We start from the raw sequence: 27,545 nt of genomic DNA, 5'->3' as shown, positions 1-27,545 counted from the left end.
TTAAATGAATGGATACATACTACAATCACAAGTATATAATCTTTTATATATATATATATATATATATATATATATATTAATTATTAATATTTATTTAAAATTTAAATGAATGGATACATACTACAATCACAATATCTTATCTTATATTTAAGTGTACACATTGAAAGTGTGTTCTGGATTGGACGGCTCAGTAACGCACTAGGCAGCGTTTTGACTCTGTCCCAATCAAATTGGTTTACACCCAAACCCAATATCATTTGAAAATAGAATCCAAATACTGTTTATAATTAGGGGTTATAATGAGTTGGATTTTATCCAATACCCGAGTGGTTCAAAAACCGATTTTACCGGGTTTGGGTAGTTAAAGTGGATCCGAATCCAAAATCAGGTCGAATATGGTTTAAAGCCTCTTGACCTGAGTCGGATACATTTTAATCCCCTAAATCCGACCCGGATCAAAATATTGTGTTGCTTTTTTAGCTGGATTTAATATTTTAATTACCATTCACGCGTCACGCCGAAAGAGTCCCATTTAAATAAAAGCATGCTTGCAGTCTGCCATTAAGATCCATTAGGCCATTATTATATTCATTATTGATGTGCTTGAGTCCTTCTCTTAAAGACTTAAAATCTCCTTTGAAGACTAAAATGTGTCTAGCTCTTGCATCTTTTGATTAGGATTTTATAAATTAGATTTCGCCTCCACCCTTGATTGGAGTCTAGAAAATCAATCTCTGGTGCTTCTCGTTGCAAATCTCTCCTGGATTTACGGCATGTTTACCTAATTACCTCCGAATACTTCTTAAGCTATAGACCTCGTTCTTATTCTTTCTCTTCTCTTAAATCTATGAACATGGATTAGGTAGCTTTATGACCTTCTTTCTTCTATCTTATTAATATAAGAATACCTTACCAATAATTTTAGACTTTTCAAAAAATTTAGGATATTAGAGACAATTCAGCCATATTTTAAATAGTTCTAGAACTATTTTAGACTTTTGGCGTACCTATTTCAAAATTATAATTTGCTTTTGATGAAAAATGGTCAATTAATCAGAATTTCAAGTTTGTAATCACTAGAGAAACAAAAATTCAGCCATTCTTGAAAAAAAAAAAGTAGGGAAAAAATATGCTAAAATCGAAATTAAACCAACTTGATCCCACCTGAAACAAGCAATTCGATTTTAGTAAATTAAAAAAAAAAAAAAAAAATCGGATACGGTTTTCAATATAAGAATCCGAGTCAGATTTGGATTCGGATGCGGTTCCATATTTCTATAAACAGATCGGGATATGGACATATATATACACATGCCGAATCCGTTTTAAGCCTTATTTATAATAGATATCCCTTAAAGTTTAAATATCTTCCTCCCTGAAAGTATTATATATTTAGGGGCAGGTCAAGGGACATATGTAAAAACAATGGTTTTTCAAAATATGGGTTAGAGGTTTTGGATTGAGCTGATTTTTTTGCGAGGATGGTCACTATGGTGAGAAGATCATCCTCACAAAAAATCAGCTCAATCTGAAATTTCTAAATCCATTAAAAGTGATTTACAAATTATTGAAAAAAGTTGACAAAAAATCGACGATCCACATTCTAAATCACTTTTAATAGGGTTAGAAGTTTCAGATTGGACTGATTATTTTTTTTCGGATAATCTTCCCATCATAGAGATCATCCTCACAAAAAAATCAGCTCAATCTGAAACTTCTAACCTATATTTTGAAAATTTATTAATGTTACATTGTTTTTACATATGTTTTTTCATATGTCCCTTCATCTTGACCCATATATTTATATTGTCGAATAATGTTGGATTAAATAAATTTTAATCATTAAATATTATATTTAAACAAGTCGAATCCGTTTTAAGCCCTATTTATAATATATATCCCTTAAAGTTTAAATAACTTCCTCCATGAAAGCATTATATATTTATATTGTCAAATAATGTTGGATGAAATAAATTTTAACCATTAAATATTATATTTAAATTTTATTTATAGATTTAAATAAAGAATAATCATAATGAGCATTGGTACACACACCCAAAAAACAAAGGAGGAAAGTGCATACCATTAAAATTTGAAAATCATATAACTCTCCCCGTTCTCCCCTTAATATTTTTTGGGTGATATATCACATTGATGTAATATTTGAGATACCCCTTTACTTCAAGATGGTCACTTGTCCCTTTGACCTTAATCTTTTCTTTTACATTAAGAAATAAATAATTTAAATACACTCATTTTCAAACTATAATGGAAAATCCTTATTTTGTTTTTCCTAAACCTAGTCATCTCCAACCTTTGGCGTAAATTAATTTTAATTTTCAATCCATTGTTTTGAACATTGCCATAATTTCTTGCAAAAAATCCTATAATTTATTCCTTAGATTTGAAAGGTAAAATACATTAATCTTAAGGGTGAAAATTAAGATAAAATTTTTACCTAATAAATTAAAGATGAATGATTTTGAGAAAAGAAATGAAAGGAATTTTGGTTTGACGTAGAATATGGGGGTACTGAGATCATTTTGCATTAATACATTAGGGAAGGCCAAGGTCAAGGGGGCATGTAAGTGTTTTAGTGAATATATGAGGTATCCTAAATTTTTAAACGATTAACATTGCCCCATGACTTGAATCTTCTCTCATAAACAAATAAGAAATAACCTAAACACTTCTTTCTCAATCTCCAACTAAAATCTCCTGAATTTTCTCCCCAAAATCAATTATCTTCCAATTGTTCATCCTACGGGTGTCAATAGGTACCCATTTAACCATAACCGAAAACTCCAATTCCAAATTTCTTTTTATTGGAACTTAGTAGAACTGGGTCTAAAATGAAACCGGACCAATAGGAACTAGAACTGATAGGTTCTATCTATTGGGTAACCGTGGGTACTTGGAATAGATTTATTTTGTCATTTCTTTCCGTACTATTGATGGTTTAAGATATTTTTTATTCCAAAATAAATGCATGTTATATAAAATTCTTCAATTTTTCATATAAATTATCAATTGGAGCTTAAAAAGAGTTACTCTTCCAAAAATTTCTTACTTTTTCATAAAGATAAATTTTTAATTTTGAAAAAAATTATTAATTTGTATTTTTAGTATAACAAATTATAACAAAGTTAATAATTTTGTTGATAATATGTCCAAAAAAAAAAATGAATTTTTTTTTTATAATGCTTTGAAATAATTTTCTTCTCGCTTGATTCTTGAGAACCAGAACTGATGGATACCTGTGATTATTGGTGGTTTCGATTTTGGTTCCATTTATTTTTGAATCAGACTCGAAACCAACAAAAACTAGAATCAAACTAAATATGATGGTTCTAGTTCTAAGTTTCTTAACTGACTCATTGACACCCCTAGTTCATCCTTGTCATTAATTGTGGTCTTGCCCCACTATTTGAAATCTTGGCCCTATCATCTAATGCTAATGACCAAGACTTCAATAGAAAACTAGCAACTGTATTTTTCAAAAAAATTCTTTAAAAAATTATTATTTTGTCTTTTTTATAATAAAAAAAAATATTCTGGTTATTATTGTGTAATGATAATTTTGTTAATAACTTTTTGAAATTATAGTATTTACAAAAATGGCATTATACAATAATAATAAAATCATATTTGTTGTCTATATTTACGCACACAAGTATACGTATCGAAACAAGTAATAAAGTGATAAGAAAATATCGTTCCCACGGAGACTCAATACCAATCTATTGCTAATTACCAATTTATCTCACTCTAATTTTATCAAAACAAAAGTAAAAATAGGAATTAAAACTAAACAAGAAAACTAACGGAGAAAATAAATTTGCAGATTTAAAATTAATGAGTGATAAAATCTAGGTTTATAATTTCCCCCAAACACTCCACTTAATTAGATTATCTTTCCTTCTATGATAAATTAATCTACTATAATTGTCATCCAAGAACACTAAATTCTCTACAAGCCTCTGTCGATGGTCATGTAAAAATACCCTTCTAAACTAATTCCCTATATGTCTATGAGAATTAAATCAAGAACAATTCATTAAGACTAAGCTCTTATAAGGGATGCACACGCAACTTAAGTATATGTCTATCTCAAATTAGCATATGTTACTGTATCTAGGTCATGAACACAAAATAACTCTGTCGATATTATTACGATTCACCGAATCAATTCAATCAATGGTCAGTTAATTAAATCACATTAAACATAGGATAGAATAAACAATCACATGTGGAATCAGAGAAGAAAGAAATAAGACTAATCAAATATCATGAATGGGTTCCATTATAACCCTAGAATAAAAATTAGTTCATCATTGAAAATAAAACAAAATCACAAAAGTATTCAGCCATTCTTAGAGATTACAAATATCAAGAGAAGAGACAAAGTTCAGAAAGATAAAACTCAAAAGTCGAATCTCCAGCTCTTGTCCTCCTTCTCGATCTTATGCCTCCAAGAAAAACCTCAAAACTTCTGTCCCCAAATAAGGGTTAAACTTTCCTATTTATAGGTATGGAGTCATTAGGGTTTAAGAGTCCCAAAATCCGTCTCTAATACGGTCACCACAAATTAACGTGTAAAGCTGGAAACGTAAGCAGGCCATGGCCTCCCAATATATCATGCCGCGGCTTGCATTTTCATATTTTTGTTGTGCAATTCTTGAATTCCCGCCACGGCTTCGTTTTCTATCAAGCAGCGGCTTGAAGACTTTTTAGTTTGTATGCTTAGCTTCCTTCTTCCGAGAGTGAACCAATTTGGAATCAGAATTTCTCCTAAACGTATGCAACCATCCCAATGTTCCATATTGTTCCTAATCTGTAAAATAAGCATAAAAATCAAATAAAAACATATAATCACATAAAAAGTATAAAACTAGCTAAACTTAAATAAAACAACTAAAAGACTCTAGAATTAACAAAATATTATATTTAAAAGTGGTTAATTCGTAGGTATAAAACCTACTCATCAATATTCTTTTGCACTAGATGAAATAATTCAATTACTTCTAAGAGATATTTATAGAAAACACAGGTTTTGGAGATTACTAACTTTCCAATGAAATCTTGGACATTAGCATCATTTGTATGTATCTAGCCTATAGGGAATTTTTTTTTCATATATATATATATATATATATATATATATATATTGAGAACACAAATAATAATAAAAATATCCAACTACCTATATTATGAATCAATTTTGTACAATTTACAATTAGGACGTGTTTGATTGTAGAGAAAATACTAGCTGGCTAATCATTTGTTTGGCAAATGATTATCTATTGTTTGAGTACAGCATGGAAACTTTCGTGGAAAATCACTTTTGTTATTCATAAAAAAAATGAAAAACAAAAAAGCAAGAGAGTTTTTGTGAGTTGTATAATTTTTGTGATTTGGCAATGGATTGATTGGTTTCTTTCAGTTGATCTGCTTTGGCAAGAGAAGCTAATACTTCCACAACCCCACATATAGTCCTCACCACTTATATTACATTTTCAAAGATGCATTGAGTGATTGACTCAAAATTGGGTGGTTTCCTTTGTTGACAATAAATTTTAACAAAATTTACCTCGAGATTCATGAAATAAGATCTCAAATGATTTTATTGATTTTGATAATATAAAAAAAGAGATACAAATCTCAATATTTTCTTTTGATTAACAATCAAGTACAAAAAGATAACGTATGTAACTTTTCTTTTCTCTAGGCTTCATGCTTTATTGGCTGAGAAAGTTGTTTTAACAATGACTTGGTTTGTACTTGATCTTCTATACATTTGCTTCTTTCCGGACATCACATTTTATTAGTTGAAAAGGTTTTCTTGACTTTTGAAGAAGGGCTTGATACTTGATCTTCTCTTTAATCGGAGTCCAAATCTTTGAAAAATTTTGGTTTGTCTCTGGAGGAGGAATTGAAAGTTTCTTTTTTCCTTAGAGAGAGAACTTCTATCTTTTAAGAGAAAGTGATCCAACTTGCCTTAAATAAGGGAAGATTTGATATTTATAGAATTAAAATAATTTAACTTTTCAATTATGTCCTAACTTAAAAAATTTTAATTGATTCATCTAAAGGTTAAATTCATCCAAATCTAATTTTAAGTATTCTATGAATTGTTGGTGGGCCAAGCTTATTTATTTGGGGTTATGGTCCAATACTTAACATATGGATCATTTAATTTTATTTAGATCATAGGTTTTATCTGTGAAAACCCAAAATTCACTCCTTAGAAAGCTTATTCCCAATCAATGGACCCAATTTTATTTTATAAAATTTATAAAGGCCTTCATAAAAATTTGATGCCTACAAATACCCCCTCAAGGATTGATTGTCAAAAGCGGAGCTGATGGTGGTGCATCATTGATCATGTTTGATAGAAGTACGGATCCAATAATGAAGATGGTTTTTTTTTAATGGCATTTCCATGTTAGTTTAAGTCAAACATCATGATCTGTATTTTTGACTCGGTCTTCTCCAAGATTTACTTGGCAAATTAAGAACATCTAATCTTGGAAGAATTAATATCGTGTAACTTCAACTTGCAATCTTTATTCAAAATTCTTTGAGGTTTTAAAAGGAAACAATTGTTTGGCTTAGAAAATTTTCCAACCTTCAAACTCCAAATTTCTAAGTGATGGACTACAAGCAAATTTTGTTCTCTCTGGAACAACACTTTTGAGGAGGCACCACATCATTTGAGATTAATGCTTTCCCATTTCATCAGTAGCAAGGTGGTTGATTACCAAAATTGCTTTGGGAAGTTGAAAATGGCAACATTGATTTCTGAAAATATTGAAACACCAAAGTGGCTTTTTGAAAGGATAAGTCTAGTGGATCCGATTGGGAGCGATAGTGAATTTCCAATGAAGTAAGATCAGATCCATTATCTTTATGGGTCGACCAAGGCTATTGTGGATCAGATTTCAAATGACATAAAGTTTGGAGGGCATAAATAAAATGGGGAAGATTCAAGGGCACGTGGTCCTTGTGCATTGGGAAAAGTTATTGTGGGCTGATCCATACTAATTGTTGGGATTGAATAAGAGTTTCCAAGGTCCATTGGACCCAAATGCTTAGACTCATAACTTGATGCACTCTAAATGCATTTGATCAGACCCAAACATTTATCTTTGTTTTTAAAAACAATCTGAATTTTGTCCTTGAGAAGCATATGTCGCCAGATCATATTATTTTAGATATCTCAACGTCCCTTAGTAAGATTGGAATCTTACTTATTTTTACAATTTCTACGCCTCTCTCCTCTTCCAAGCAACATTAATCCTTCACCAACACTGTTTCTTTCATTGTCTTATTCTCTTCTCCTTAGCAAACTCCATTTCCTCATTTTCCATTTTCTTTCTCTCTTTTTTTAATATTTTCCCTATTTTTTTTATCGGCAACTACTCGCAACATGGACACGTACATGTACATATATGCATCTCTCTTCTTTTGATTCTCTTCACTTTTATTTCTTCTTCAATTGCAGAGACACTCCCATCATCTATCTCTATTGGTACGTGGAGCTCAAACCACCTTTCTACTTCTCCATCTGGCTTCTTCATATCTTTCTTCTGTATCTTTCTACATGAGTTAAAATAATCTTATTTTACTTACCTCTCTATTTTTTTACCACGTGGAAAATATTTTAGCTGCTGGGTTTGAGAATGTGTTGTGTGGTAATAGAGGTTCCACGTGTTTAAGAATTGGAAAATGCTGAACTGACTTTTATTGGACATAACGTTCAATGTTGCACTAACTTGGTAGTGCATAGGGAGCCAAAGATTTTTCTTCTTGTATCTCGAGGAAAAAAATTATGGTTCTCTGTCAGCACAGTATTGAGTGCAACGTCCAAGGATAACATACGGCCCTTGACTTAAAGGTTCTTTTATAAACTAATAAAAAATGGCAAAATGGCATAAATATCCTCATCTTCCATCTAGGTGTAAAATGAAACTTGGTATGATTAGAATTGTTGAGCCAGATGGACTGCCATGTTGACAAAATAACACCATAACTTTCCAAAGTTCATGGCCTATACCAAATTATATATATTCTCCATGGTTATAAGAATAGATAAACATCGGGCTCTCAAATTTCAAATTCAAATCTAACTATGAAAATTTATCATTTTAATTTATTTTTCTTTTAAAGGTTCTTCAAATTTTGTGATCTACATCCTTGTGGCCTCTAATCATATTTTAAAGTTGAAGATGCATGATTTTGGGGAAAAAAATACTTAATACTTTCGTCCGATAAATCTGCGGCCAAACCAGTTTGCACCAATCCAGCTAGTTATCCGAGTCAATAATTGGTTCGATTTTAAAACATTGATTGAGGTGCCATGATCGAATGGATTAGAAAACACTTACTACGTAAAGAAAATTTCCCGTCAAGACCCCAAGGGTTGGTGAGATGCCAAGACCATGCCTTAGGAATATAGGTCTTGAGTTTGAATCCCCCCTTAGGGGCTACCCTCATGGATTTATCCCATAAATTATTGGTGCGTGTTGGGAGAGGGGATTGCATGTTCCTGGAGGATTAGTCGGCTGGTGCTCTAAGAGATTCAAAAATCTTGTTTCCCTTAAAAAGAAAAATCTTATTGTATAACATTGTCGCATCCATAAACATCATCAGATGCAATTGGGATGTAGGGAAAAAATTTATTTATTTTTCACCATGCAACAGGGATCAAGCCTTTTTTTTTTTTCTTCCTAATATGAGTTTTTCCCTTGTAATCTTGAGGGTTGTGGTGTTGGATTGCCAACATTGTCACATAACCATATATCATTTGCCTCAAGACACACAAAATCATAAATATTTTCTTGTGTATCCCAAGAAAAATGATCTACAATTTTGTGATGGGGGCATATGTCTGAAGGGGGCTTCTAAAAATCATTATTCTTTTGATTTGAAATCTTACTAAGTTAGCCAGGTTAGCCAGGCTCTTACTATTATAGTCAAAAAAGTTGATGCCAAGGACTAAAGTACTAAAAATAGCCCCCACATTACTATTTAATCTGATTATTATAATAGTCATTCCCGTTGGAAGAAATAAAATTACAATCCCATGTACCTTCCAAAAAAATCAAAATATTACAATCCCCACAATCCCTATGAGTACTTTGGTCTTTTTAAGTACAAAAGGGCCCTTATGAGATTGAATAAATTAAAAGTAAGGTGAGGTTTGAAAAGGTGAAGTAAAGATGAGGTCGAATAGATTAAAAGTAATTTATGATAGAATTTGAAGATGACTTGTTTTGAGGCTAGAGGTTGAAGATGAGTGAATATAAGTCATCTTTCATTAGTCTATAAAGAGAAGACTGAAGTCAAGGGAGGCATGTCATCAATTCGAAAAATAGAGGGATATCTTAAATATTCACTAAAACGTGGAGGGGTATTTCTAACTCACCCATAATATGATAGATCCATTAATTGACATGAACTGTTCTACAGTTGTTAGACCATCCAATGAGAGAGTTTTATCGTTGGGATCAAGTAGCATAATAATTCAAATAGAGAAGCATATGACGTATTCTAGACCTATAATGCATCATAAGTCCTCTCCAATGTCATAACATGTAACATGGATTCCAACAGATGCATTGGGCCACAATTCAGAATTTTTCTTATTTTTTCCTCTTTTGGCTTATTTCTAAAATTAGACTAATCATGTGTTTATAGCATGGTTTTAAAACTTGTCTAAAATCAAGACATATCGTCTGAGTTAACTTGGTATCGGAGCTGAACAAGATCAACTCACAAGTCATTTTTTTTTTTTACCAAGATTTAATACCTCATGTTCAATTTTTTGATTTTTTGAATGAGATGTCTCAAATGTATCGGAAAACTCGTCCAAGACAACTCGGAATCAGGCCTAGACAAGACAAGACAAGAAACCAAATTTTAAAAACATGGTTTGTAGAGCCAAATTAATATTGGACAATTATAATCTAAGAAACCTAAAATTATAAACGAATGGATTAAAAAAAATGTAGGAATAGCTCGAATAGATAATAAGTAAAGAAGAAATCGACTCAAATGATTTGTACTTGTCCAAGTAAGCCTAATCACATTTCCAATTAAAAATATACTCTCCACTTGAAGATCTTAAAGAACGAATGAAATACTTGAAAGAATGTTTTTTGTTAACTAGACAAGCAAAGGTTAGTTCTCAACAAAAGTGAAGGAGGATTTGATGGATTTTGAGCCCAAGTTGCAATATCAACATTCTGTAGTACCCCCAAAGAATTTGAAACAAGAAGATGGGGGGAAAAGGGAGAAAATGATAACGATATATGTTTATTAAAAATTATGAAAAAATATATTCATAATGTAAAATATAATACAATAGAAATTTATTCTAAGTTTACAATAAATTTTTGAGCTAATTTTTTTATATTAAGTATCAATGTATGATAACATCTTTCCAGACATAATTATACATTTTACGGTGATTAAAAAAAAAAAAGTCCACTAATGAGTGCGTCTTTTGAGCAAATAACAATTTATTGAAATAAAATAAAACTATAACATCAAGACATTATCATCAAATCCTATATTAAACAATGAACTAAAGAACAAACAACCATAAGGCTTGTGTTTTTCTTTGTTTTTTTAAATGTGTTTAAAATATAAAAAATATGTTAAAATTTTTTTTTAAGTCAAGGTTTTTATTTTTTATTTTTTATTTTTATTTTTATTGTTTTAATCGTTTGAGGTACAAAACACGTCTTAAACAAGGTTTTTTCTTTTTTCAAACAAAGGAGTTTTTTGTTATTATGCCTTGCACCAACCTTAAAAAATTACATATTGTTATTAGAGTACAAAGGACAACGAGAAGAGAGAGAGAGATCTTCTTTCCTTCAAAATATTAGAAAGAAAGAACCTTCTTCTCCTTCAACATCCCTTCCAAATAATAAAAGAGAAAGAAAGTAAATATAAGAATGCAACTTGCTCATATTTTTCATTATGAGCAATATTTCCTCAAGATCACTTGTGAGGGTGTTCCCTCATTTACCTGATGCGTGTGATGAGCAGGTGTTGCATGTGCCCAAAAGAGGGTCTCATATGCCTTAGTTCCGGTCCTGACTCATCCAGTCACCCTAGTTGGATGTAAGTCCGGACCCCTGATCTCAAAAGAAATAAAAAATAAAACTTGTTAATAGTTTTTAATTTGAGAGTGCAATCATAAGAGATTTTTTAAGTGAGGAAATGCAATTGATTTTAATTCACGTATAAGTAGTCACTCCCAAAATAAAAATTACACTATCTTTTTGTGTTTCTATACCCAAAAACTAATTATCGATCCAACTTATCACAATCGAAACTCTTAGACGAGTTATTATTAAGAAAAAGAGATTCCATAAAAGCACTTCTATTAAAAGCGCAGCTAAGACAAACGAAGCTTAGAGTGAACCCTACCAACATCAGTAAGATCTAGACCATTAAAGTTTCTCGACATACATAACAAATCAAATCTTTCATATCATCAACGGCCTGTAAAAGAGGAATCTTACTTGAAAAAGTTGAAACTGGCATCACAATTCTCCGTACACACCAAAGGAGAAATTTCAATTTATTGTGAAACAGAAATCTACAATTCTCTCTCTCTCTCTTCGAAATGTCGAGATTCGCAAAATCGATGAGCAGCATCTGTTAGTTTTTTCAGAGATTGACAGACAGAGACAGAGAAGAATCGCTGATTTGATCTCTTCGAAATCTCACATTTTCTTTGTCACAGAGAAGAGATCAAGATCGAAGATTAACATAAATGGCGGCATACAGAGCTGACGATGATTACGATTATCTCTTCAAAGTCGTTTTGATTGGAGACTCAGGTGTTGGAAAATCGAATCTACTTTCCAGATTTACCAAGAACGAGTTCAGCCTCGAATCCAAATCCACCATTGGTGTCGAATTCGCTACAAGGAGCATTCGTGTCGATGAGAAGGTCGTCAAGGCTCAGATTTGGGATACAGCAGGGCAAGAGAGGTTCGATCTGTTCTTTGTTTTTGATCTCTCGTTTACATGCTCGATTCTGCTCAATTTTGTGTGTGAATTTTGATTCGGATGTGTAGATCTCTTGCTAGTTGCCATGGTTTTTTCAGATTTGGAGTTATTTTTGGTTTTTTTTCTTCTTGATCAAGGAAGAACGTGTGGTTTTTATATAGATTAGGGTTTCCGTTCATCTTTGTGTCACCAATCTATTAATGATAGATGAGAATAGATCACTTTCTGTATTTTGCTAATGGTTTTGTTTAACAACAAAATTCAGATCTTCTTGAAATGATTTATATTGTTTGGGATGTTAAAGTTGCAAAGATTGTCAATTTTTGTTAGCTTTGATGAGTTATTTATTCTTAAAATTTTGTTGAATTATGCAGTGTCCAAATAGCTTAGTTTGTGTTAAAATTAGGTTTTTGGGAGATTATACAATGTCAAGGTAGCCATTACACATTACAAGGTGTTATTCGTGCTTGGACATGCACATTTTTTTGTGTGTGTGGATGTTTCTCAATTGCTATGGTTCATCTTTTACAATAAGGGTAGAATTTCACTGGAGTTTAATTGAAATGATTATGGCTATATATTTTCAAGGTTGGGTTTTGCATGTAAAAGATGTTCAGAGGTTTGACGAGTTACGAACTTCTTACGCACTTTAGGAACAACCTGTCAAGCACAAAAAAAAAAAAAAAAAGACGTGTCCTAAGATGAGGTGGAAGAAGCTAATGACTTGAAAACTTGAGCTTATAATTGATGGAATGATGGTCATTCATTGGATGTGTCCACTTCAGAGTGTGTTCTACATTTATACATTAGAGAATTTGAAGACTCAAATTAGGCGGAGATGCTGGTATTTATTTGAGGGTGTGAGAAAATTTCATGTTTCATGGCCATTATTATGTAGATATTGATTCATTTATCATGTGTGCTTCTCACCCGGGTGGGCTATCCATGGATATATTCTACATCCCTATACTCAGAAGTAGTAAAAGTCAAGCCGATGTGTTGGCAAAGATTGATGTGCATTGTTTCATTTCATTTTCTGAGTGCTTTCCATTTGCTTCTGCTCTTCGTAGTAGTTTTTTCTTTAAAGTTATTCCAAAGAAGAAGTGGAGGAAAGTTGTTAGTGGAGTAGTTACGATACCATTGGAATTTAGATGGTATATTAGTTTTTAACAATGCAGTGGTGATTTTGATTATGGTGTATGGATGTTATTGAGTGAGGGACTGCAGGTTATCAATATGTGTGAGAATTAGAGTTACCTAATAAGTTTCATATTCTATGAGATATGGTATACCATATTAGAAGTTTCTATGTATGATGTTTCATGACCTTATTTCCTTATTTTTTTTCAAAAGAATGTTGCAGGATCTTTAGTTCACATGGCATTTTTTTATGTAGTGAATTTGGTTATGAGATATGCCATTGATTACTACAGTTTTCACTTATATAAAAAAATACAGTTTTCTCAAGATTATTTAGTTTACCATTATCATGATCTAGCCTATTTATATATGTTAATTTTTTATTTTATTTTTGGATAAATATAGATTATATGAGAGGCTAAAGAACAAGAAAAGAGTTACAAAGCTAGGAGGTATAGAAGATGGAATTTTTACTCCTTGGATCATGATGATACATTTAATGTAGAAAGGGCTATTTATTTTTTTGGCCAATTATTTCGTCTTAAAATGCTTTTGGTGATCGATTGATTAGCATTTTATATAGATGAAACACAATGAAATATTTTAACGATGTCAAACCTCGGCAAAATTCCATCACTTTTGAGAGGCTTATTTTGAAGTGTCAAAAGATCTAATTTGAGCATCATATACTTTTGGAGGGTTGTTAATTTCTATTTATTTATTGCTTTCAGATTATAAAAGACCTCAAAGGATAAAAAAATTAGAGTAGGATAAAAAATTTAGAGTAGGCAAGCTTTTTTTATCTTAGAAATCTAAGAAGTGTAATAATGGTAACCACAACAAGGTGAATCATCTAAATGTTTTTAGGCATTATATCAAGAAATTTTTTATTCTTCTCCGAACATGGAAAAGCTTAAGAAGATATCGAAAAAAAGAAAAAACAAAAATTGAAGATGAAATGGTTGTCTCCTGTTTCATTATTAAACATAGTGTGTTCCCTATTGGTTAGAGGAGATGAACTTTTGGAAGGGTTACTTAAGATGGTGTACCATGTCCTTGCTAATCTGTGGAGTTTTGATGACAATAAGAAGTTGTACACTGTTGATGTTCGAGATAGATTGTGTTCTCAGGTTGGCTTTTTTCGACTTTAGAGTAGACGTGGCATTCTGGGGATCTCAACTCTAAGAAGTTTAGTTTTGCATTGGGGAAGTGCTTTTAGACCGTTAAAGAGATATGGGTTCATATTTGCTCTGCTGGTAGATGTACCATCACAAGTGAGCAAGTGACTATTGTCTTCTAGTTGTATGGAAAGTTATTCTGTCAAACTATCAAAAAATAAATAAAAAATAGTGATAGTATGATTTGTATCAGATTTGAAGCTTTTTTGGAGGGGCCTTTTATATGTTCATGTTATAATAAATTTGAGGGAAGTTCATGTGCCTCAAAGATTACTGCCCTGTGCAAGTTGAAGACTCCAAATAGAGAGAGATCTGAGAAGAACTTTGATTGGGAAATGAATGAATATTTGAAGACACTTAAGAAAGAGTATTTCCCCTGATTGAATGGAATGTCATAATAAGATTCAAATACCTATCCCCAAATAGTTGGGATAAGGCTTTGATGCATGTGCGGATAGCAGATGGTGTGAACTCATTTTTAACCAGATGTTTCATTGGACACATGGATCATTTGAGGTTGAGGTGAGAACAAATTTGTTGATACTTGTTTTGATGAAAGATGTGGAGTTAGATAGAATTAGGTGTAGTACCTTTCTGAATTCGACTGCCCAAGCCCTTGTAGTTGCAACTTGCAACAAGGCTTATCCAAATGAAGAATCCCAAAACTTCTGCATCCATTGTCTTAAATAATAGATGAGGATGATTTCAAATTCTATTACCCCATCAGCGTTTTCCAAATTAAGTTATTGATGTAAATCAGAAAGGCTATCAGTCGAAGAAAGATGATGTTTTGGGAATTTGTTAGTTATGTAGGTTTCTTTGGGGGTTTTTTCATGTTTAGTTATACTTATATTAATTTGAGATTTCTTACAATGGGATATTAGGATTTTATTGAAAGGAGGTTACATAAATCTGATATCTATCACAAAAAGGAAAATTGAGAAAGAGAGGTTATGGTTGAGTTGAACTTGTAAAGATTGTACTGATTTGGTTGCACTCTGTCATCTCTCTTTTGTTGTAATTATCTTCTTTTTCTCATCTCATTTAAATTTCTTTGACAAAGATACCGTGCAATCACGAGTGCATACTATCGAGGAGCTGTTGGTGCACTGCTTGTCTATGATGTCACCCGACATGTTACTTTCGAGAATGTTGAAAGATGGTTGAAGGAACTTCGGGGACACACCGACTCCAACATTGTAATCATGCTTGTCGGAAACAAGGCAGACCTGCGTCACCTGCGTGCAGTTTCCACCGAGGATGCCAAGGCTTTTGCTGAGACAGAGAATACCTTTTTCATGGAGACATCTGCCCTAGAGTCTATGAATGTCGAGAACGCTTTCACAGAAGTGCTCAGCCAGATATACCGTGTGGTCAGCAGGAAGGCTCTTGATATTGGGGATGACCCCGCAGCATTGCCCAAGGGACAGACCATCAATGTGGGCTCTAAGGATGATGTATCGGCCGTGAAGAAAGTCGGATGCTGCTCTGCTTAATTGTGAAGAAACACGACACAATGAGGTGATCTATTTAAGGTTTTTCCATTTTCTGCGGAAAACCTGGTTACGTGTTTTGGCTCGTATTTATCAAAATGTAAGCATGTCACCCCTGAAATACTCCCTCAGGGAATTTTATCTGTTACGACATCGGGGATTTTAAAACTTGTGTAAGGTTAGCTGCAGTGGGTTTTAGTTATTCTTGTTGCATCATCCATTGCAGACTCCATGCTGTTTACTTAGTTTCAAATTTTTTTTTTTTTAATCTTAGATGTATTTGCTTTAATTTATTAATGAACACAGGGTTTTGTTATATTTGGTTGATTTGGATTACAAATGTATGTCTCTTGTATTTTGTTAACTGATTGTTTTAAATTTTCAATGACAATTTATCTTTTCACGGGGCTAGAACCGAAGATTGGACTGATTTTGTGAAATAGTTGTTGGTATTTTCAGAGAGCTTCTATTGCCACACCAATTCCTATTTAAATCACCAAAGAATTGCCCCACAGTTGGTGTGGCAATAGAAACTCTCTATTTTAAATGAGGCCTCCTGTACTGCAACTTTTGTACGGCTGAAAATCCCCAATAAGCAGAGGAAGAGTGTAGGTAGCAAAATAAGTAGAGAACATCGATCGCATAAGGTATCGGGAGAAAGGATCTCCTTTTTCAAATTTAAATTGAAATGGGAGAGAAAGACCTCAAATTCTCTCTTTTTTTCTTTTTAAAATTCAAATTTAAATGGGAGAGAAAGACCCCAAATTCTCTCTTTTTTCTTTTTCAAATTCAAATTTAAATCGGAGAGTTAAGACCCCAAATCACGGGGATTCAGACAGTGGAAGCGATGGTGATGAACACATCTTTAATAACAGAAGACGTGACTCTGAGCAGTGAAAATACTTGATGATGCTAAATTATTTTTTGCTATATTTGCCGTAATACTAACTTAGTAGGCCATGGAGTATGGACCATACTGCACTCAATGCCTATAAAGGCTTTGGTCCTCAAGAACAAAACATGAATGTGCTCAGGGGCGCGGAGCCAGGATTTTCCAGTAGTGAGGGCAAACTATGGTTAGTTGTATAGTGTAGATGAATGTTTTTAGGGAGAAATAAAGAGGTTTTTAGTTAGAAGTTGAAGAAAATGATATTTAAGTCATTTTCAATTAATATTTGAGAAGCCCTGGTCAAAAGGCAATGTCATCAACAAAAAATTGAAGAGGTGAGGGAGTGGGGACAAATGGGCATGTAATTAGTTGAAAATATAGGGGTGTTTTAAAGTTCTGTGGGAACAAATGGGGCATGTTATTCATATTTTCAAATAAAAATTTAGCCTCACGTTGAGGCTCTCCATCAAACAGATGGTTGAGATGATATAGGTTTTCAAGAAAAATGTACCCCTAGAAAAAAAAAATTTGTATTGATTCCTAGGCAATCAATATTGATTTTTAAGAAATATTCGTTATTTTTCTTATCTTAATTGTTTGTTTGTTGGAAGAGTTGGAATCTAGAGTTTTCAAAAATAATAAAATAATAAAATGAAAGTAATGTAATTTGATGCATATTTGTGGTTCGATTTGTGGCAGATTTGTGGCTTATAATCCAAGACATTTGATGCATTTTTGGATTTGTGGTTCGATTTGAATTATCCAACTAATTTAAAAAGTATTCTAGTGAAGCTTATGAAACATTAATAAGATAGAGACAAGGGCGAAGCCAAGCTTTTCTTGTAGTGGGGGCAAACTATGGTTAGTTGTATAGTGAAGATGAATGGTTTTAGATAGAAATTAAGAGGCTTTTAGTTAGAAATTGAAGAAAATGATATTTAGGTCATTTGCAATTAATATTTGAGAAGTCCCGGTCAATAGGCAATGTCATCAACAAAAAATTGAGAGGTGAGGGAGTGGGGACAAATGGGGCATGTAATTAATTGAAAATATAAGAGTGTCTCAAAATTCTGTGGGGGCAAAAATTGGAGGGAGGTGAGGGTGTGGGGGCAAATGGGTTATTTAATTAGTTGAAAATATAGAAGTGTCTCAAAGTTTTATAGGGGCAAAAATTGGAGGGAGGTGAGGGTAATAGGGAGAGAGGTGAGGGAGTAGAGATAAATGAAACATGTAATTAGTTAAAAATATAGGGATGTCTCAAAGTTCTGTAGGGGCAATTGCCCCCACTAGCTATGCCCTGAATGTGCTAAGTAGGGCTTAAAATGGGTCGATTTCAGGTTGAATATGTGTCCACCTATATTCTTATATGGATTTTTAATTTAGATCCAAATCCAGATCCTACTAATTCAAACCATATATTTTTTTTTTACTTCCATTAAATCCATATCCGATTTCGATCCGATTGAATTATTTATTTCGGGTCGAAATGTGGCTTAAATGTGATTTGAACTTAAGATCTCTCTCCTTTTGAAAAGAAGCTTTGACTAGTACACCTAATACTCATTTGTTGATGAATGATAGATTAAAAAAATATAAAAATATAACAAACAACATACAAAATAATATATCATTGAGATATAGACGGATATAAAGATGGGTCCGTATCCGACTCGGGTCAAGGGACATCAACTCATATGTTAATTCGGATATACTTGAAAAAATCAAATCTGCTAAAATTCGAATTCGGATCACTCGGATTCTAGATAAAATCTGACCCATTTTAAGTCCTGTAAACTAGGTGCAATTCAAAATCATTGATCAAAGATCAAACAAGATAACCAACAGCAAGAAAAATCTCCAATATCACTAATAAGGAGTAAAAGAAAAGAAGACATAAGATAAATTGAAGAACAAACAGGAGTCAGTTGTTATATTGTACTCACCCCCCACAAGATTCTCAAACACAAAACCACTATAGTTTTAAATGTATCCTAACTAATCAGAGGTCAATTTCAAATCCATTTTGTCTATGAACAATGAATGTATAAGTAATGCAACTAGGAATCTCATGGAGAGTTGGCACAGGAAGAATGCTAACGGCACACTTGACACATGCAAGTCAAATGGGAAGTTGTTTTTTCAGCAGTAGATGGTCACGTGAAAGTCGTGTGATCTCATTCTTGGTTGCGTGGATGAATACTAATGTGATCTTGTTGCATAGAAAAAATTAGGAATAATAATGAAGAAAGATTAAGAAAAATCAAATTAATGAAAATGTAGGAGGGACAAGAACCCTACTAAATTATATCCTAAGAGAAAATTTATTAAGATGATTTAATCATGCACAAGGAAAATCGATCGAAATTATTATAAAATAAAATAAAAAAATCAATTTAGAAGGAATGTGCAAGTAACTTTAGAAACTGAAAATCACTACTTTCTAATCATAAAAATCCAAATTTGGTATCATAGGAATCTTAAAAATTAGGACTTCATAATTATGTTACATATCTACTAATTTTCTATCATGAAAAATCTTTCTTAATCCTTCTATTTTTACAGCAAACTAACTAGGTGTAAGTTTAAAGTGAAAGTAATATTCATTAGAGATCCAAATTCACTTGTATACACTTTATCACAAAATTCACCAAATTTTATATAAGATTCGGGAAAATATTGTGACATTTGTATCAACAAAACAAATATGAGTCGTGCTGGGGTGACAGGATTTACTGTGATTCTCACAATTCTGACATGGAGATGCATACATAACCATTGTGACATTTGTATCAACAAAACAAATATGAGTCGTGCTGGGGTGACAGGATTTACTGTGATTCTCACAATTCTGACATGGAGATGCATACATAACCGTAGATGGTTTTTACTCGTATCGTGAGTGAACACATCTATGGTTATGTGCACATCCCACGTCAGACTTGTGACAATCGCAGTAAACACCCTGTGTCATTCCAGCATTTTCCAAAAAATATTTCGAAGAAAAATTGCCAATTATTTAAAAAATTGCAGATCTTTTCAAAACTTATATTTGCTATAAAAACCATCTCAATCAGATAGCTAACATGAAAACACATGCTGCCTCAAGGAAAACTGCATCAAATGCAACCAACATAAATTCCAACACTTCGAGGGCAAGAGACTTTCATTAACATTGCAACCAACACAAAGTCAGTTTCTCATTATTGATAAGGGTCCATTTGATGCAGGTAATGAACAAATACTGAAAGAGAATATTTGTACAACTTTGCGAGCAACAAAGTGAGCGATAGAGATAGATAAAGAGTTCCCCCCCTTCTTCTGAGGGACAAAGAATGAATGGTTTAGACAGTATGAGTTATGTGTTAATCATTGATATGTACAGCAGAGAGAGAAGAACAACCGCGGGTTCTGTTAAAACACATAGTTTAGTAGAGCACCAAACAAAAGGAGCTTTCGAAATCTCCCTCTGTTCCATCTTCTATTCATTCACGTCTTCCACTGTCAAAGCTGGTGTTTTGCAGATGGGGCACACATTCTTTACTTGTAACCACTGTTTTATGCAGTTGGCATGATATTCGTGACCACAATCAAGAGTCCCAATCTTTTCTAGATTCTCAAACTCAACCTGCAAACAATAAACCCAACCGATCATCGTCATTCTTGATTATTTGCTAGGATCAAAATAAATACTAACAGATTTGTTGAACCCAATCAGAACATATAATATTACCTGGCATATAGTGCAGGTGCCACCCTCATGATCCTTGTCTGATGTGGCAGATTGAAAATGAGTTCTTGTCTTTAGATGACTTGTAATAGTTTGTTCTAACAACCCGGTTTTCACATTCCCAATTCGTTCCCCCAAGGCAAGTAGCTCCTGTGGTTGCAGTTAAAATCTTCATTAAAGTTTTTATCAGATCAAGATAAATAAAAATGGTAATGGCACAAACAGATTTTCAACAACAACAAAAAAACAGATAGAATCTCTCTCTCTCTCTCTTTTTTTTTTACATTATCTTCTTAATGTCTCGAATACTCTCAGAAATATGTGCCACCAATTGGGGTGCTGTTAGCAAAAGTTGGTGTAGCAATAAAAATAACTCTCTTTTTCTTTTTGGCATTATCTTCTTAATGTCTTGAATACTCTCTCAGAAATATGTGCCACCAATTGAATTGAAAATTCCGACCCAAGTAAAAGAGTGGATTGTGTCAGCAGGCAGTCACCATAAAACTGTGACAAACTCTACACATGACATGTTGGGTAACTGATTGAATGGTGAGATAGGTTGGATCTTGTTGACCCAAGGTAATAATAATGGACCAGTATTTCAGGATAAGTCACAAATGATAATAATATACCTCATAAGACATGTCATCAATATCCAACCGCATTTCTCTATGCTGGTCCATGAAATTCTCAACTTCATAAAAGCCCGGAAACTCCAGTATGGCAACCTCCTGCATGAATCAAGTGTTTTAAATTTCAGTTCCCACAGATAGATGAAACGGTAATTTGCAGAATTGAGGTGCACATTTTTATTTCACTTCTAAAAAAAATGAAATGGAACTACAAATAATGAAATTTGAAAAGACAAATAGCAAAACGGCGTAAAAATATTACATCTTCAGACAGAATTCTCAAGTGGGGAAGGTTTCTGTTTGCTGGAGCTGACTGAGGCACGCCATCCTGGTTAGGCCTGTATATTCTGAGGCCATTGAGTGGAAAGGATCCTGGATACCTAGGCCTTGTCTCCAGACCATTGATAGAAGGATTGGAAGTGCTATGGTGCCGGGTGTTGTTCATTGGATGCCGATGGGAAGGTAGTGGTGCTTGGGTGTGGTAATTATGATTGTGACCTTGCATTGCTTGCACTGGTGGAGGATGATGGTGGAAGTGGTGGTGTTGTTGGTGGTGGTACATGGATGAAGGATGCAACAGAATTGCAGAATTACTGCTGGTCATGGTATCCGGATATCCCTGTCCACCCATGCTTGCAATTTCCGAAGAAACTCCATTGACACCTCTCCCTGCAGGAAAACCAAAAGTTATTTTCTGAATACCATACCAACCCTAAAAAAAAAATTGATAACTAAGAAAATTTAAAGAACCAACAAACAAAGTCAAAAGGCAACAAAAATATAAAACAAAACCACAACACCCAAGGGAGCGATCACCCTCTACACACCAGATTCCACCTAGACAAGAAATCTTCAATCGAAAACCCCCTGAACTAATGCTAAAGATAATTTCCTACAAAGAAAGCTGGAAGACTTGTTTTTTCTTTTCTTTTCATAACCCAACAAGTGGCTGGGGGAATAAAATTCCAGCGAATCCTCTCCCCTGCCCAGAAAATCCGAGGACCTCTAGGATTCAAACAACACCCTGACCGAATGAGGGGTGCCACCAAGAGATGTTGAACAAAAAAAGAAAATAAGACCACACAAGATGAGCCCCCCCACAATGCAAGAGTAGGTCGTTAACTGACTCCCCACTAGATTTACGGAGGAAGCAAAAGTCCACAAGAGCCAAGCCCTTGCCCTAAGATGGTCCAAGGGTGAGAAGCTTATCCAAGACCGTGAGACACAAGAAAAATGAAATTTTGAAGGAACCTCGGAGGACCAAAAAGAAGAAACAGGAAAGGAGCTACCCTCATTAAACTTGTAAGAAAGATTCATGCCTTCAACTTGCAATGATAACATGTTTGGCTTAATGGAATAAAAAAAAAAAGGAGGATCAAGTTACCTTGTAAATAAGGTATAGGAGGAGCATGGTTCCAGGTCGAAGTACCTCCATCATTACCACTACTTGCAAATTGATGTTCCATCCAGGCACTGCTAGTCTGCTGAATTGACTGACCCATATAATTTCCTTGAACTACATGGTTATGGGAATGGATCAGAGTAGGATCCAGCTGACGGCCAATAGTACTTGATCTGCTCCTCACACTTCTCTCAGGTCCTCCTGTGAATGATGGAATATCATTCATTCTGTAATCGGGCGGTAAAAACGTTGCAGCATCCACAACACCGACTCCAGATTCAAATCGCTCCTCCCATTGGTGCTGCCCAGGGTTCGGTGTTATGCCCAAAGATGAACCATTGACATAATGATGGCAGTTCCATGGAGCATCTTCAGCATTTTTTCTCTTGGTTGGACTAACACCATACATGAAGTGATTGTTCCTTTCATACTCGTTTAAATCGATTCCAGTAATTCCACGATTGCTGGAAGATTGTAGCTGATCCGAGGAACGTTGAAAAGGGATCATGTAAGGATTATAACAGTTGGGTGGAGCAGTCACCACACCTAAATCGATATTTGCGACGGGATGATGATGATGCTGAAGATTGTTAAACTGGTTCCCGTAAAACATGACACTATCGTGATGATCTGGAAAATGGTGGAGATTGAGATTAGTTGTGTTTCCAGAACTTGATAGCACCGGATGCATGTTCGGTTGTGGATAATGTAATATGTTTTCAAAGAGGATGTAGGGTTCAGGGCGTGGATGGCCCTGGCCTTGTTGACCCATTTCTAAATCGAGCATCTGATTTGTGCAAAGCATGTTTCTTTGCCCCATTTTTGTTGGATGGATGGTTTAATGCAGGCAATAATCCCTGTGTTCAATGACAAATACATATATAGAAACAGTCAGGGCAATTAGTATATAAATAAAGAAAATATAAATGAAGGTGACATCGAAAATGCAAAATAAGTAATAAAAATGGGGTTTACAGAAACTAGATTATTTCAGAATTAGGCAACGTTGATAGCTTCACATAAACCATGGTTTTAAATCCCATTAAGACTGAGATGACTCGGGTGAGTCAACACGGTATCAGACAAGAAAGAGAGATTTATAAGGTGATTTGTCTCAGACATTGTCCTGTTTGATAACCAAGACGACTCGTTCAATATCTTTAAAATATCAACTGAGTCGATTAAACACAACCCGAGAAAACTGGATGTTTTTTAAAAGAAAAAAAGCCTTATAACTTATTTTTAAATAAAGATATAATTTGGTGACTTAAAATCTTCTAATCCACCATATTTTATTAAAATAAAATAAAATAAGCTATAATTTTTTGAATATAAATAGATATTAACAAATCATTATATATCATGTTAAACGTTTTATATAGTCCAAGAGGAGATGATTCGGCCGGTTTAAAAACCATGAAATAAACAAACTTGAACATGAAAACTTAATCACGTGATAAAGAATGTGTAACAAACAATTGATGAAGTAAAAATAACTGATGGTATAGGAAAATGTGCAAAATAAAGAGCTCAACTACAAGAATTCCAAGAACATGAATCAACACATACTCCATGGCCGAACAGGATGGGAGAAGTAGGCATGTTATTTATTGATAGATACTTAAGAAGCGATGCGGTAGTGCATGTTAGAGAATTATCCATAGTGGATTCTACATAACCCAGTATTGCTATTTTTAAACATTTGGATGTGGTCACTAAGCTGCTCCCAAAAGGAGAATTAATGGTTTTTTTTTGTAAGTTAAGAGCAACAATGAATTTTGGACACTTGGCTGAATAAATATTTTGGCAGTACCGGGCCATCTAGAAGATTCATCTGTTGAAAGACATGGAATTTACGGTAACAAGAGGTATAGGTAAAAGGCAGGCTTACAAGGGTAAATGATAGACATGATTCTTCTTGATATCAATTAGGGAGTCTGCAGCAGCACAAATGGAGTGGTGGTCCTTTCAAAATTGATTTATTACTGTTGAGGTGAAAAGAGAGAAGATTACAAAACAGAGAAGTATTTGGTGAAGGGACTGATCCTTTGCCAATTCCAAAGGATTCAAAGCGAAAGGATAGAGAAAGTAACTGAGAGCAAAAAAAATTGAATCCTAATACAGGAAAAAAAAATGATCTATAATTACATGGATTTGAAGTCCACCAGTGTAAGAGCAACTCCAACGCACTCGGACTCAGGCTCTGCATCCTCTCCCAACTACCACTTTAGAGAGCTAGAGGCTTCTGAAACCACTCCAATGCACTCTGTATAAGGCTCTCTACTTTGCAATTGTATAGACAGAAAGGTTTTGAATGAGCAAAAGAAGAGAGTGAGTTTCTCTCTATCTACATATGGGTGGCAAATATTAGTGACTGTTGATTATACATCTAGACTAGACAACCTTTTTCACCCTAAATTGCTCCCAAACATGTGTAAAAGAGGAGGGTTACATGAGGTTGGCAGCTAGTGCAAAACTTAGCCACCCCCCAACAAAATGGAGGAATAGGATCCGCTCAGTCGACCCAAATTTTCGAGATATGATTTCTATGATGAAAAAGAATCATATGGAATCAATACCCATCAAAGGAAAAGAAATAAAAAATATACTTGTGCATCAACTTTTTGCCAAAGATTCAATACTAAAAGTCCAATAAGGTGGCAGACATTACAGCCAATCACTTCCAAGTGAATTTAGTTTTGCACAATATTATAAGAAATTTCATAAACAGAAGCAAGAGAAGAACATATAAATGTGCACAAAGGCAAAGATGACCCACCTAAAACACAGCGAAAGGAAAAGAAAATACAAGGACAAAAGCAAATGACAACCTATAGGCAGCTAATATTAATTTTACACAATAGTTTTTTATTAGATTTGACTGCCTAGAAGTTCTAAATAAAATCAACCCCGAAAAAATTACAATCCCCCCCCACCCCTTTGCTTCCCCACTTCCCCCTTCCCCCTTCTCATAACAACAAAATGAAATCAAAATTTGGATAAGTAGCGGCAAAACGTTGTTAGAGAACATATAAATGCCACAAGGGGACTATCCCAAAAAAATATGTATTTTTCTTTGTGTTTTTTTTCACAACTATCAAGAAAAATAAGATTCCCGTTAAGAATTTTGAAATTCTCTTCCAAAGATGGGTCTTAAAAGTAACTTAAACACCTAACTAAGAGAAATAATCACACCTTTCATAACTAAAACACATCACCCAAGCTTCAATTAAAAGTACATGAATACAAGGTTCATCGCTATTACAGTTTCAACTACTTTTTTATGACGGTTAGTTTCATCCACACTGGAGATACACTCAATTTAAAAGGAATATAGAGCACCCCACCAACATAAGATTAATTATATTTACCGAGACATAACAGTGTGTAAGGTAACAATGTACATAGAAATCGACACCAAATCTTTCTTTCTTTCTTTTTTGTCGATAATTAATATAAACACCAATCTCCAATACCAATTATATGATCGGATGTAAAAGAGCATCAAGACAACAACAAAAATGGGAAATTTTGTTCTTAATAAAAAAAAAAATTATGAAGATTTCAACGGTTGATCATAATCAAGACCACACAATCAAATTAATCTAAAAAGAAACAAATTTACTACCTTTGATCATTAAAAACCCTTTCTCTAACAAGAACACTCCCACCAACAGAGTAGATTCAACAAGGGACGATCTTAACCACAGAATTCAACCAATTTCAAACCCTTCCTGCAACCAAACATAAAAAAGAATAATTTTTTATCAGATAAGGTAAAAATTTGAGGGATTTGTTTCAAAATACAAGAATTATAAACCAGAAAAAAGGAAACCCTACCATTTGAACACCATAAAAAGCTATATCTATCTTGATCGAAACCAGGAAAGAAATAATCGAGGAAAAAAAAAACCCTAAGAATTCCCAGATTGGAGAATTAAAAACATGCAATCGAAAGAAAATCTCACCGATTCGACTGTAAGAAACAGATCGATCGATTGTTGGATTGTTCGATGTTCGATGCCCGAGAGAGAGAGAGAGAGAGGGAGAAGACCAAACGGCTAAAAATCCTTTCTCTGCCTGTATTCTGATTATATAAGCAAATGGTTTCTATTTAGTTTTCTTACATATTTTATCCTTTTCTTACTAACGTACCCTTATCTTTTTCTTAATTTCCAACAATGTCATTTAGCCGTTATTTGTTTCTTTTCCCCTCAAACAAGCATCAAATATTTGAATAAAAGAATAAAAAGGGCTTTTCTGTCTATGAACTAGAGTTTATAATAACGCTCCACTTATTTTTTATCACACACCAATAAATGAAATTATTTATAATTTTAATTTTAACTCAATAAAGGACATTATTGAAAAAAAAAAAAAATTAAGACATGATGCCCCCTTCTATGTATTGTGTTGAGTGGATTAGTTTGTTGGCTGTTCTATCTACGCCCAACGTTTTTAAAAAGTGCACCCACTTACCCCTACTCATCTCACCCCAAAAAAATGTGTTTAATAAGTGGGTGCAAATAGGACAATCCTTAGTTAGTGCTTGAATTAAGCGTAATGCCCCCCTTCTATAAATATATCTAAAATATTGGAAATTGGAATCATTCTTTTGATTGTCTATACCAAGGAATTTGAGACTATTATATATAATTAATTTGATTGGTTTTGATAATGGTGTCCATCATCAAGTATCACTCCAAAACATGGAATCAATTGAACAAATTTCATTCTTCCATTAAATTACGTCTAAATCCATATTTTTTGTATTAAGAGTCGTGATTCATAATGGTGTTATGTTCTTATAACAACGTTAGATGTCTACATGGTACATTTTTATTGGAGTTAAAACACATCGGACTGTGTCCAAGGCTTTGTTAAGCTCTCTAAGTGTTTTAAACTCCAATAAAAACATGTTAAATAGACACCTTACCTTTATTATTGGAACCTTACACCATTTTAGATCCTAACTCTTTTGTTAATTCTTACTTGCTCATATTCATCCATGTTATCGATCCATGCTCCTTCCAATCAATGTTGTAAACCAAAGAACT

At 33.6% G+C, this 27,545-nt stretch overlaps 2 protein-coding genes across 8 annotated transcripts; one reads left to right on the top strand and one right to left on the bottom strand.

The window, feature by feature from the left end:
- Positions 1 to 11,572: 11,572 nt before the first annotated feature.
- LOC147390470 (ras-related protein RABA1f) lies at positions 11,573 to 16,154 on the top strand. The gene is made up of 2 exons (XM_086459505.1): positions 11,573 to 12,009; positions 15,409 to 16,154. The coding sequence occupies exons 1-2, from the start codon at positions 11,789 to 11,791 to the stop codon at positions 15,839 to 15,841; spliced, it is 654 nt and encodes a 217-aa protein (XP_086315631.1). The 5' UTR covers positions 11,573 to 11,788; the 3' UTR covers positions 15,842 to 16,154.
- A 3,734-nt stretch (positions 16,155 to 19,888) lies between these two features.
- LOC147390469 (putative E3 ubiquitin-protein ligase ZFP1) lies at positions 19,889 to 26,769 on the bottom strand. 7 transcript variants are annotated; one of them, XM_086459499.1, is made up of 9 exons: positions 26,457 to 26,756; positions 26,117 to 26,222; positions 24,637 to 24,733; positions 24,380 to 24,473; positions 22,471 to 23,345; positions 21,349 to 21,755; positions 21,087 to 21,185; positions 20,458 to 20,604; positions 19,889 to 20,352 (listed from the first exon to the last, which is right to left on the bottom strand). In XM_086459499.1, exons 5-9 carry the CDS (start codon positions 23,306 to 23,308, stop codon positions 20,206 to 20,208), a joined length of 1,638 nt encoding a protein of 545 aa, XP_086315625.1. In that variant the 5' UTR covers positions 23,309 to 23,345; positions 24,380 to 24,473; positions 24,637 to 24,733; positions 26,117 to 26,222; positions 26,457 to 26,756; the 3' UTR covers positions 19,889 to 20,205. The 7 variants fall into 7 exon arrangements, with proteins under 7 accessions (XP_086315625.1, XP_086315629.1, XP_086315627.1 ...); XM_086459503.1 differs by having other exon boundaries at positions 26,329 to 26,467; XM_086459501.1 differs by lacking the exon at positions 24,380 to 24,473.
- Between the last annotated feature and the right edge of the window lie 776 nt (positions 26,770 to 27,545).

This window comes from Akebia trifoliata, chromosome 11 (genome assembly GCF_017979445.1).
Source record: "Akebia trifoliata isolate Shusen 1 chromosome 11, ASM1797944v1, whole genome shotgun sequence".
NCBI lineage: Eukaryota > Viridiplantae > Streptophyta > Magnoliopsida > Ranunculales > Lardizabalaceae > Akebia > Akebia trifoliata.
This window is presented reverse-complemented; position numbering and strand designations above follow the sequence as displayed.

What these genes read in the sequence shown, in the direction of transcription:
- LOC147390470 (XM_086459505.1), top strand. Translation starts at nt 11,789, where the DNA reads ATGGCGGCATACAGAGCTGACGATGATTACGATTATCTCTTCAAAGTC. An exon ending in GATACAGCAGGGCAAGAGAG is followed by an intron (nt 12,010 to 15,408) that starts GTTCGATCTGTT and finishes TCTTTGACAAAG; the next exon opens with ATACCGTGCAATCACGAGTG.
- LOC147390469 (XM_086459499.1), bottom strand. Translation starts at nt 23,308, where the DNA reads ATGGGGCAAAGAAACATGCTTTGCACAAATCAGATGCTCGATTTAGAA. An exon ending in TTGATGACATGTCTTATGAG is followed by an intron (nt 20,605 to 21,086) that starts GTATATTATTAT and finishes CTGCAACCACAG; the next exon opens with GAGCTACTTGCCTTGGGGGA. An exon ending in GCACCTGCACTATATGCCAG is followed by an intron (nt 20,353 to 20,457) that starts GTAATATTATAT and finishes TATTGTTTGCAG; the next exon opens with GTTGAGTTTGAGAATCTAGA.